This window comes from Hipposideros armiger, unplaced genomic scaffold, assembly GCF_001890085.2.
Source record: "Hipposideros armiger isolate ML-2016 unplaced genomic scaffold, ASM189008v1 scaffold_297, whole genome shotgun sequence".
NCBI lineage: Eukaryota > Metazoa > Chordata > Mammalia > Chiroptera > Hipposideridae > Hipposideros > Hipposideros armiger.
Window position 1 is genome coordinate 1,718,627 of NW_017731647.1, and position 12,784 is coordinate 1,731,410.

Genomic DNA, 12,784 nt, shown 5'->3' on the forward strand with positions numbered 1-12,784 from the left:
AAAAGGTCGAGGGAGAGGGGACCATAGCATCTACTGCCATTTTGGATACTAAGAGACTGTTTAATGACATATGGTCGGCCACAATCCAAGGGCACAGTCAGGAGACCTAAATCTATTGACTTATTAACACTAATCACTAATAATTACATGGCAGGATACCTGCTGAGGTAATTGATAAACCTTTTGCCTCAATTTAAAACCATTATTTCTCTGGATTAAATAAAAGTTTAAAATCTGTTAGGACAAAAAGTGAGAACTGACATTAAAACCTATTTAAAATTCTCTTATATAAGAAGTAGAAGTCAGAAAATACCTTGTTGATTCTAAAAAGGATAATTTCAACAGTGGCCCAATGCCTTATCATTTCTCCATGGTAAGGATTTGATGTTTCTTTATAGAGCATGACCTTACACTCTAACCACACTTTGGAAGACGCACATACTTCACCTTGCAAAGCAATTCCTTCACACAGTGGATCAGCTCAGAAAAATGCTCAAAAAATACAAATTTAGGCCAGAGGAACAGACGGAGGGACACTTCATTCTCTGTGTTCTGATGGGAGATACAAACTGAAATGTGGCAAAAACTTTGCAAGCTTTTAAGGAAACATTAACATCTCCAAATCTAAAATACTACCTTTTAACCAAAAACACAAATGCAAAAGTATCAAAACAAACTGCCTTCAGAAACTGATATCCAATGTTTGCCTTTTTAAAACATAAATAGGAAAACATGTAAGGTATCTGGACATCAATTTAAGTTTTTATACTTTTTAACAGTCATATTATTAGACAGTCCCGAAGAGATCAGCTTAGAAACACAGTGATCAATGTGCAAGAAAAAAGCTTTACGTGAAATCTAAAGTGAACACCCTCATGTAATGATGGTTTGTTGATAGCTATTAATTAATGCTAATTCCTCAGCAGTATGAATTATCTTCTGGTAAAAGAAACGGAGCCTATTAAATGTTGAAATAAAGTGGTTTTTTAAGAACTAATCTTATTAAAACAAATGAGAAAAACAAACAAACAAAAAACCCAACCCTCCAAATTCTGAGAAGGCCCCAAATACTGAGAAATATTTACTTAAAATTTTGCCCCCCCACCCAAATTGGTAGAACTTATATGACTTATTATCTAATAATTGTGAAAAATTCATATGAAGAGCAAGTAAGTATAACATATCAGGACTCAAAAACTTGACAAAATGAAGCTATACTGCCACTCATCACGTTCCGAAAATGTGCCCTTAGATATGTCTCCTAATAAATTGAAATCACGAATATCATAGGCAAGAGGGAAATGAGCACAGACAAAAGCAGTTTTATACAATTTTCTCCCTCTTGTAAGAAAGCTCTTTTAGTAACTGGAAATTTGAGTAAAATGATAAAACAGTTTGGTATGTTTTTAAGTTTAATTTACAACAAAACTGAAAGAGACGCTAAAAGGAAGCTACAGAATGAAGCAAGTCAATAGCAATGACAGAGTCAGTACTGTTTAAATGTATCATCAGAAGGCCTGAACCACATTCGTGTTTGCCTCCACCACTTGTTAAGAAAAAAACAACCCAAAGGAATTGGCGTAATAATTTCTTTAGAGCACTTTATTTGATTTAATATGCACTAAAAAATATTACCTTATAGACAATTATGTCAAATAATTTTTTCTGAGTACTCTACTGTCTGAACTACTTAAGCTGAATTTTTTAAAAGGCAAACGATTTGCCACAAATCTGCTGACGTCTGAAAAATATCTAATGGCGAGTCTTCTATTTTGGTCACTTTAGAGTCTAATGTGTCCATACAAAAGTAGGACTAAAATTTTTAATTTAACAAAAGAGAAGCCTGTAACACAGTCTAGAACACACATCTTGGATATGAGCATCACAAATGAAGAGAAGAAAAATGACACAGAGCCAGGGTGGTTTATCTGGCTCGGGTACTGAAATCAGGGCAATGAAGGTGGTTTTACTCATTGTAAATTGTGGGTAACCATTCAAGTGGGGATTGGCTCATTTTCAGGATTTACTTACAGGTGTCTTCTAAGTCCTTTAAGCCCCCAGTCCATGCAAATGTCCCACTTGGTGGACGATGAGTAATCTAACCCCACCGGGTTTATTTCAGTATTTTGATATTTTAATAATAAGCTGCTTCTGAAGATTTTCTGAGGAGTCTGTTCTCTATTAAAATAAGATAGAACCTCAAAATATGAATGTGAACATTAGAAATAGACAGCATATATTACAAATTCATTCTTGATAGGAACATTAGTAAGAATACACATTAGCTTAAAAAACAGGCTCAGCAAATGTTGCTGATCTGCCAGAAGTTTTAGTTCACTATTTACAAATAAGACAAAGTGAAATACAGAAAATTTTACACATTTGGTAGTTGACAGATTACTGTTTGCCAATAGCGGTCTATCAAAAAACTGCTATGAAGGAAGACTGGAAAAGAGCCAGTTGTCACCTTCTCAATCACATTTAAATGTACAGAAAACTAGGTTAATTTTGAAACAAATATTCTGCCTTTCATGATCCGATGATTTCACTGGGAGGTGCAATTTTGTGGACGTGTTTTCTGGAAATAATTACTGTGTGATCTGCTACTGGAAAGTTACCTTATTTATTTCAGTAGATCATTCAAGCTGATTAAATGATGATCAAGGGTCATGTTTCCTAGACTCCAAGTATAAATAGAAAATAAAAGCACTGTTGAGTTCTCTAAACCAATATAAAAACTAAGGCCCAACAGCATTAAAATGAGAAAAAATAGGAGGGGATGATTCAATGCATATCTGCATTGACACCAAAGTGGATTCTCAGCAATTTTGATTTTAACTATTGGGTTGTCAGGAAAGTCATGATGCATTTTTGCAACGAAAAACATAAAAAAGATACGTCATGACTTTTCCGACAACCCAATAGAAAACCAACCAGTATGTATGTGCATGGGGAGGGGGGTGGCATAAAAGTTGTTTAATAACTGTGCACGCTAATCCAGAAAGATAACTGATCAAGTGACATGACCCTCCGGGACTTACTTGTACCCCAGCATTCTGCACCCATCGGTACCACACAGTCATCAACACCTGCCAATTCTAACAGTCAGAACTATCCTCTTTAGTAACAGAAATCTTCAAATCATTTCACTTTTGCTTTTTATTTTTACTTTTAAAGTTGCAAATAGAGTTCGCTCCCCTTTTCTTGACAAGCATGTTTTCTGTCCATTATTTCAATCTAATACTGTGTAAAAGCTATCAGCTTCTTCGAGGAGGTGCCCACTGTAAGCAGGATATTCCACCAACACTTAAAGTGTATTTCTTTTCTCTCTTTTTTAAAACAATTGATTTAAGTTCATGTCATTTTACTTTATATGTAACGGTCTCTCATCTGACTTTAGGCGTTTTCTGCGGGGCTGTATAAAGTCTTCATCAGAGTCCTCAGTTACCTCACCATCATCCTCTTCCTGCTCAAACTCGGGCAAAGGTGCGAAGGTCCTGTCTGAGTAGATCTCTGTGAGTTTATCTTCAAAGTACAATGCAACTGCTTTCCCTGCCTGAGCTACTTCTGAATCAGCCTGCAAGCAAAAGATAGGGATATTCACCTATTGGTAATGCATATTCCTTCACCAAGTTTGCATGGTCTGAAAAGCTTACCTTCAAATTAATCTCTTGTGTTTCTGCATAAACTTGAACAACTCTCATCATCTAAAAAGGATACCAGAGTCAAAAAAAAAAAAAGGGAAATTATAATCCTTTCTAAAGTTACGAGACTGCATAGGATTGCCAACGAAAGTCAGCCATACTAGGGAGAACCAATTGCTATGACCAGATTATAAATGCTTTCTCAAATTCTACAGAACATGGAACCACTTTCTTTACAAAGTTCTGTTACTAAAGCTGTGAAACCTCAATAACTGTCACAATTCTGAATTAGTGAGGTCAATCTAAATAGAAATCGGTCTGAATACATCAATCATTGAAGAGAAAAATATATGTGAAACAAATAATATAAGAAATGTTGCTTTTAAAAATCTGCCAAACTTTCAACAAGCCCTGAATCAGAATTCCATTTGTATAGCAATTTGTTAATCATAAATCATTTAACTATCACTAAAGCAGAGAAAATGGATTTTCTTCCTGGAAGGTGTTATCTATAGAGCTCATGAAAGCATATTTATTTGAAAATAATCTAAGTGCATTCGAAAATAAGACAAAATACTTGGGACTGTATTAATTTAACTTTGAATGAAGTTTTACTCTGTTCTCTGTGGCACAGTGCTTATTATAAAAGTGACAAGACTTTTCACCTAATATAAATTTTTTAAAAATTAAAAAAATCACCTGGATGCCTGCCTCCAGAGGCAGCTATGAGTACACTTTAAATGATGCAACGTGATTTATTATAGTAATACTCTCATACGGCACCCAAATTTCATCAGCAATAAAGAAGAAATTTTAGTATTAATCTTTTTCAAGATTTTGTGGATTCTCATCCAATTCCATTTTCTTTTTCTACAATAATGCAAATCTTCTTTAACAAATCTTCCTTTGAGACTTGACTTTTCCCAAAGGTAACTAGAATTATTTCCTTGAAGTGTGTGTGTGTGTGTGTGTGTGTGTGTGTATCATATTTCTTTTCAAGGTATGGATGGTCCATCCTTGTCCTCAAAAAAAAAACCAAAAAAAAAACCACATAACCAAAGTTAAGGAGAGTCACTGCTGAGATGAGAAAACATTATATCCTCTGGGCTACTATTCAAAGTAATCCACCAGAGATTATTTCATGATTTTAAGGTTCTATATTTATATGGTCAATAACAGAATCAAAGAACAATCAAAGTACAAATGCCTTTCCTAAATGTAACCAAAATGTAGGCTGTTTATAATCATTTCTCACAAAATACACTGAACTACAGGCTACTTTCTATACTTATCTCCATCCTCAACTTGTTCAGTAAGGGATATTCAATAATATTCTTAATTTATTATAAGTAAGTATATACTTCAAATTGTACATAGTAAACTCTCTTCTTTGGAGCTGTGGATGCAAATTTTACTTTGACAGAACTGAAGCAGAAAAAAAACTTTAAATCAAATTATAAAAATCTCTTGCCAGGAAAATCAAAATCCAAAAAACAAAACAAGCAAGCAAGCAAGCAAGCAAACCAAAACTAATAATCCAAAACTCTATAGTTTGGAAGCTAACATACTTCATTAAACCTTTCACAGTTCTTGAAGATCAAACGGACATCAGCCACAAAGTCATCTGGGATTTGGTAGTGTTGGGAATGTTTTTTCTGCAGCTTCTTTTTCACGGTGGATAAATCCATTGGTTTCTTTATTATTTTATAGTAGTTTGGTATCTAAAGAAACAAATAAATAGGGCTAAATAAGGATTCTCCAAAAATGCTAAAATGTTTAATTTGAAAATGCATAGCATATTAATTTCAGAAAAAAATGTGATTATTGAGCCAGCTGCTTGCAAATTTTGAATATATGTGTAGTGAATGTACTTTAACTCTTCTGTCCCAATCATATCATGAAAATCTAATCAAATTCAGAATACTGTATATGGAAGTCTCCATGTTAGTGAAGGCCCCAAAGTTCTGTCTTTAACAAGTACATTTGGAAAGAAAGCAATGAGCAAGGATAGCCAACCACTAGTGTTAAGGACATGTGGCTCATCAGAATTTTATGATTAATGAAGAGTTTTTTTTTAAAAAAAAGAAAAAAAATGATTACAAAATGTATTATCAGAATATGATGTCTTTTAGAGGATATAACTTTATATCACAAAGTACTCTGACCAAAGCAACAGAGGAAGATTATAAAAACACCAGAAAAAAACTTTTATTAGCCATTTAGTGATCATGCTGGGAAGTTCTGGCCCCACTCAGCCAAAAAATTTGCATCCTTGGGAAATAACTGAACATAGATAAGCTTTTTAAATAGTTCATATTTTAAAATATTTGAAAGTCATTTTCTACTGTAAAGTCCCTAAACTTAAAGATAAGACAGGCTTCCTAGTTTCAGATGATTACTATTTGCACAAAACATCTTCTTGTGTAAATAAACCTACTATTTAATATTCCACAACTGGCCTGGTATTCAATACAATCTTAATTCAACAACTGATGGCTAGCACATAAAATGTGTATACCACATTGTCATCCCATTTGTGATGCACTGAGCATCTCTTGCATTTCGTTTCCTATGGGACTTCAGAGCCTTTACGCCTTTCAAAAGCCCCCTTTAAGATAAACAAAGAGCACTAACTTGCCAAATTTCCCCACAGTCCGTCCTTGGTCTTGACTGTTCATAAAAGAGGGCTTATGAAGGCAGAGCCAGTGTGAGAGATTCAATTTTATACTTTTATGCAAATTAATACTTACATAGATTTTCTCCATGAGGTACACAGCCTAGAATCATAGAACTAGAATCTTAAAAATAGTTTAGTCCAATACACCCACTGTACAGTTAAAATAGTAAAGGCAAAAAACTATGTAATTTTCCCAAAGTTATAAGGCTGGTTAATGGCAGAAGTAAAAGAAAATATTGTCTTCACTCAGGCTCAAAATTATTTCCATTATACCTGAATCCCTATGTCCATCTTAAAAGTAAAAGGACAAGAAAATTAAATTTTCGTCACCGCAAAAAAATCTTTAAAAACAAACTGTCGTCGTAACAAGTGAATCTCACATCCATTTCGCCCTAATAAAAGTTTTGATTAATAATAAGTTCTTACAACGTTATCACGTACTGTGCTAAAACATTTTACATGGGTTATGCTATATAACCCTCAGAATAATGGAACGAGGGAAATAACAGTATTAGGAGAGAAAGTGTGAGCACTGGAGATACTGAGGCGATTCTGCAGGAAGCCTTGGGTTTAACAGAAGCAGCCGTCTAAGGCCAAAGCCTTCGGCTTCTCCTCCAGGGAGGTACTGAGGTCAACTCACCGAAGCAGGAACTGGCTCCTGGAACTCAATACTTAATTCATGGCAATAGAGGTAAAGCAGAAGACGTTCACATTTCTGGGCCAAGAAAAGGAAGGAAAACCCCGAATAAGTTTTTCCACCTAATAAAATATTCTTGAGAATGACAACTTTATCACCATCAAGTGTTATTACAACAAACTGAACGTAAACCTCCTACATACTAGCTATCTAACTAAACATATATACACAAAGACGACATTTAATTTTGAGACTATCTTCCATTCTACTTTAAATGAACTTATCAAAAATACTGCCTTTGTTCTTATCTGATAACTAGGGTAATTTATCTACTATTAACTCAACTATATATACACACACATGGAAAGGAGTCAGAAAAGCAACAGCATTTTGCACAACAATTCATAGACCACCTGGTAATCTATATAAAATATCACTGCTGCTGTTCATTGTAATTCCCTGAGGCAGGCAGGACCCATGTTAATACTCCCTTTCTTGAAATGATTCCACTCAGGTTCAAAATTAAATAAAAACTATCTGCGTCTTCTCAATCAAATTCTAGAACCTTTCTACACAATCAGAATAAATTGAAATGCATTTTACATTTATAGTTTCCAATTGCTTAAACTTATTTTAATATTAAGTCTGCACATTCTAAACACATACCTTCTCTTCATAAATAGTGGAGGAGGGATTTTGAAAGTATACATGTCAGACTAGAGCCAAATACAACTGTAACTGACCACAGAACTATGTGAAAGATATTTTGTCTTTTGAGATCAGACCACAGACCACATCAGCAGAAATCTGAGTGAAGTGAGGAGAGGATTTTGGATTTCATTTTCAGTATGATGAGATGCTATTAGAGGATTTTAAGCAAGGAAGTGATAGACTTGTGTACATTAAAAAAAAAAAAGTTATGAACAGTACAGAAAATGGACTGTGAGAGGTCAAGAGTAGAGAATCAGGGAGTCCAGTGAAGAAATTATTATGGTCATGCAGATGAAAAGCTATGATAGCTGCCTCAGAAGGTAGTGGCGAGGGGTAGTAAGAAAATGGCATTATAGTCATTCCTGATTCTTTTATTTCAAACTGATTTCTGGCTTGAGCAATAGAGATAAATGGTGGTATCATTAAATGATGCAAAATATTGGGGGAGGAGTGCAGTTTATTATGTCATTATTTGCTTGCCTATTGCTTTTGCTTTTTGAAGAAGAGGATGAGAAATCAAGATTTTGGTTGGGACATGTTAAGTATGAGAAAGCTAAATATAAGAGTCAAGCAGAGGGCTAGAGATAAAGATTTCAGAAGTCATAAAAACACTATCAGATGGTGAAATTTCAAAATAAAAATTTATCAGGTTACATGTATATTACACTAAAAACAAACAAACAAAACAAAAAAAACCGTGTAGCCAGACAACTACAGAATCCCAAATAATACATCAACTTATCTGGCACTTACCCTTTGGTCCACGGGGCTTAACCCCTGTGCAGTTTTCCCCTTCTTACTATGTTGCAAATTATCACAATCATATTCAACTTCTGGTTTCCCAATATCTCTGCAAAATGTGCATATCCAGTCCCCACTAAAGAGGGAAAGAGGCAATTAATTAGTGCATGTAATTATAACAAAACCTGCTCTAGCAAGCTAATTCCCTAGAGGTTAAGTCTCCAATTTGTTTTCTTTCCTTTCCATTTTTTTGGGGGGCAAAGAGGTCTTATTCTTGTCAAATGTCATAAAGTGAAGTTATGTGATAAAAACTTCCCCAAACTTTTCCCATTCTTCAACAGCCTTCTGGAAACATAAAAAATCAGTATCTCGGCATTCAAAAGGTGTCTCTCTTCATAGCACAAAGTGGGTCATCACGGTATCAGAACAGTTCTCAGACCCCAGGAATCACAATGACCCCATATTCACGAACAAGAAAAGAGCACAGGACATGGAATCCCTTAGGTACCATGGACTGTTCTGGCATGTATGAAACATGCCAAAAACAAAATAATTTTCGTGGCAGTCACATGCCTGGAACACACAGACACATAGCTGTATGTGCAAGCACATGCACGTATACCCCGTATCTTTAAATCTGCTCAGTCTATAGTTTATTTACATCGAGACTTCTAGCAAACCATAAACTCCAATGTGATGCATCCACATTCATTCTCCACCCCCCCCCCACCATATAGAAAATTCTAAATCTAAGGATTATACTAATGTGTGTCAACAGTTTCAATTCCTTACAAAGCATCTGCCGTTGAGGGAAGTATTCAGTGGCAAAATTCTAACATTCCAGCAAATGTTACTATTCAAAGAAAAAAAATATATAAGAAGCCTTAATTTCAAGACCACAATGTCCATGCTTTTCTTCTCTAAAAGAGCAAAGAAAAACAAGGTCATTATTACATCTCTGGCAATTGACTCTGCCTCTTAAGATTTAGGTAAGAATTATAATTCTTCAGAAAAATATTCTGGCACTGTTTATATATCCACCATTTCTCTAATCCAAAAGGCTGAATTTTTCAAAAAGGGTATCAATATTCAACTAAAATCACTGCTTCTCAGAAATCTGAGAGGAAGTGTAAAAATTTTATCTAGATGCAGAAAAGAAGCTGGGTTTTCCCAAGGACACTTACTTTCCCTTAAAAAGAAATGTGGGGTAAGAGTTGAGGAAGGAGGAAAGAAGAAGTATGACTACCATTTTATGGTCTCTGAAATCAACTGAAGATGAAATTGTGTGAATATAAACTGTGAAATGGAAGGAAGAAAAGAACTCTTTTAAAACAAACTCTACCCCTTGTACATGTAGACACTTACTTAATCTCTGCAAATTAGTGAACTGCTCAAGCTAAGTCAGTTCACTATAGTTATAGCCAGACTACAAGCTTCGTAAGCCAGCCCAGCACATTTGTTCCACTGCATTAGCTGGTGCATCAGCTTGCCTTGGGGGTTCACCAACCACTGTTTTAATGCTTGAAACCAGATTTAGCTGCCATGGAGTCAAACAGCCTGGGGACAATGCTCTTATTTTCTCCCAATCTTTCTTTATTCCCAAAATTCTTTGCTTTTAAATAAGGACTTCAGTAACTGTACAAAGTTAATGAATGAAAGACACTCCAACCGGATGATCAAAGGAAAAGTCTGAGACATCCTCACAGTGCTTCAGGTAGGCCCTACCAGTTATCTGCTTATAGTGGCCAACAGGAAGCGATTTCTTAAAAATTCAAGACATTGAAGGTGTTTTAACAAAGTACTTGTTTTTCTTTAAAATGCCTTTTGAGAGCTTTCAAACATTAAAAACTATATTTTGGGTAAGATCTAATAAAGCTGCCATAAAACTGAAGAGTATTTATGAATAAAATAATGGCAGACTCAATTACAATTGATGGCAATAGATTTAAAAAATCCTGCCTCAAGAGGAAATCTACTAACTTTCTCCAAAATCCCAGACCTCTGCCCCTCATAATTTAGAGTTTTATCTAATTTGTTCACATTAAGTATATACCGAAGGCCAGGAAATGGCCTATTTTTATCATTAAAGCACCACTTAGATCTTAGACATTTTACCATTCAGCTATTAGCTTCTCTAGAAGGTAATATCAAAAAAATAATAGGTTCCCTGTTTTATAGAAATATTATGTATGCATTGGTTGAGAAGGCCATCTGCCCTGAATAACTTTATTATTTTTAGCTTATAAAAATAAACAACCAAAAAATCAATTATTTCACTAGTACCTTGGAAAACTAAGCAGTGTTGGAACATGACAAGTTAGATGAAAGACCTTTGGACATTTTTCACAGCACAAGAGGTCCCCTCCGTTTTGGCAGACAGCACACCAGTCTTCATTTGGGTCATCGTCTTTGCTGCTGCCGTCTCCTCCAATCCTCGCCGACCTGTGCATGAGGCTTCGAATTGAGGACTTTCCATTAACAAGGCTGCTGAGACCTGACTGTTTGCAGCTTTCGTTTGTATCTGTAGGTTCAGTTTTCACATGGTTTTCCAGGCTTGCTAATGCATCCAACTCACTCTCTAGATGCAGGCTGGTTGAGAGAGGTGGTGTCAAGCTACTCTCAGGACTGCTCAACTAAAAGAAAACAAGGACAAATTCTTGAAAAATCACCTAATCATTACTGTTTGCAGTGTGTATATCTTGTACTTAAAGCTTAAGTCAACATGTATACAAATATACTGAACTAACTTAAAATTATTTTGGAAATCACATCAATGACATAAAGGAATAAAATTAACCCCAAAATTACTTAGGCATGTTAATTTATGATTTTAGGGAGTAGTCTCCCTGATATCGGTTCACTCCAATACTAAGGAAATTAAACTGTTAAGCAATCTGATTGGAAAGTGAGCACAGGGTTATACTTTTCCTACAAAGAACTAACTATGGTATGCTATTTTTCACTCAAGAATCTGTTGCATGGCTTTTAAGAAGCATTCTGAAATATTCTTCTGCCCACCTGTCATTCTACGAATGTAGGAAGATTGTTGAAAAATGTAAAAATTATCTTTTACCCAGTTTTTTTGGGATACTTTCAAAACCATGCTGTGGATGAATAGGTGACACTGCTCTGAACAAGCTAACTCTGCTGCTCTCTAAATTACACATACTACAGTTAATATACAATACCCCAAGTTAAAATTTCTATGTGCCAACCACACATAAAAAGAGACATAAGCCTGGGCAGGAAGAAAAAAACCAAAATCGAAATTTCTAAACAAAGAGAAACTTGGGCCCTCTTTCATTCTATACTATAAATTCTATAAAATACTCCATTTATAAACTCTAAAATGGTTAATAATTCATAAGCCAAAGGCAATCTTCCCATCACAAAACTCTCTGATCATCAACTTATTTCATGTCAGCAATCTTAATCTTGAACTTTCAGGACCAGGAAAATAGCCAAGGATATTGTGTGGCCCAAGACTCAGCGTAACTGTTAAGATGACTAATAAATTCAAAACAAGACAGTACCCAATTTAGAATCATAACCAAAAATAAAAAATCATAAACAAAAATAATAACCAATTACAAACTAAAAGATAATTTGAAATGAGTCCTTAATACAATTAAGTCTTTTCTGATTAATTACAGCTGACACTTAGATGAAAAAGTTGAGTTAGAAAAAGATATTTGGCTTGCACCAGGCATAAAAATTAAAAAATAAATATCCATAGACCCACTATTCAGTTTAATACACTTAGTGATGGAAGAATCAGTGACATGACCTTCAAAATTAAATCCCCAACTGATCCCAGTGGGACCTTACCATGCAGGCACTCCGCCTGCCATCCTCAGTCTTTTCTTGTTTCACAGCTCCTGAAAAGCTACAAATTTCATCTTCAGTCCCAGGTTCTTGCTTGACCTTCACATGATCAGACTTGAAACTAAGACTCGTCTTCTCAGCAGTTCTTCCTGATGACCCACAGCTAATAAACAACAACAAATAAAGGTCTATATGTTTGTGTGGTGTACATAAAAACAATCATATGAATGAAAAGTAATGTTCATTAATGTGAAAAGGAACAGCCAATTTATTAACTTTATAGGCAATAAGGATAATTCTTCATAATGGTGTTAAGAGGAATATGGTATAAATTTAGCTTCCAGTTCTTAAAAATGTAAATTCAACTTTCAGAAGACCTTAAAAACACATTTTGGGCCGGCCGAGTAGCGCGTTGGTTAAGAGCTGGCTTGGGATGCCAGAGGGCCCCGGTTCGGATCCCACATATGAGGGCCAGTAACACTGCCCTCTACAGCTAAGATGCTGAACAACAGCTCAACCTGGAGCTGGGCTGCTGTGAGTCGCCGGCAA

The 12,784-nt window shown here is 35.2% G+C and overlaps 1 protein-coding gene across 2 annotated transcripts in view; it reads right to left on the reverse strand.

Annotated features, from left to right (window-relative positions):
* Positions 1 to 3,337: 3,337 nt before the first annotated feature.
* The window catches only part of TRIM33 (tripartite motif containing 33), a 120,377-nt gene continuing 110,930 nt past the window's right edge, over positions 3,338 to 12,784 (reverse strand). Inside the window, exons 14-20 of one of the 2 annotated variants that reach the window (XM_019659194.1) lie at positions 12,239 to 12,398; positions 10,694 to 11,043; positions 8,423 to 8,546; positions 6,962 to 7,036; positions 5,213 to 5,365; positions 3,657 to 3,707; positions 3,338 to 3,577 (exon numbers count right to left, since the gene is read on the reverse strand). In XM_019659194.1, the coding sequence (XP_019514739.1) occupies positions 3,365 to 3,577; positions 3,657 to 3,707; positions 5,213 to 5,365; positions 6,962 to 7,036; positions 8,423 to 8,546; positions 10,694 to 11,043; positions 12,239 to 12,398 (1,126 nt within the window). In that variant the 3' untranslated portion in view covers positions 3,338 to 3,364. The remainder of the gene's footprint in view (positions 3,578 to 3,656; positions 3,708 to 5,212; positions 5,366 to 6,961; positions 7,037 to 8,422; positions 8,547 to 10,693; positions 11,044 to 12,238; positions 12,399 to 12,784) is intronic. The other variant, XM_019659195.1, reaches the window with a different exon arrangement.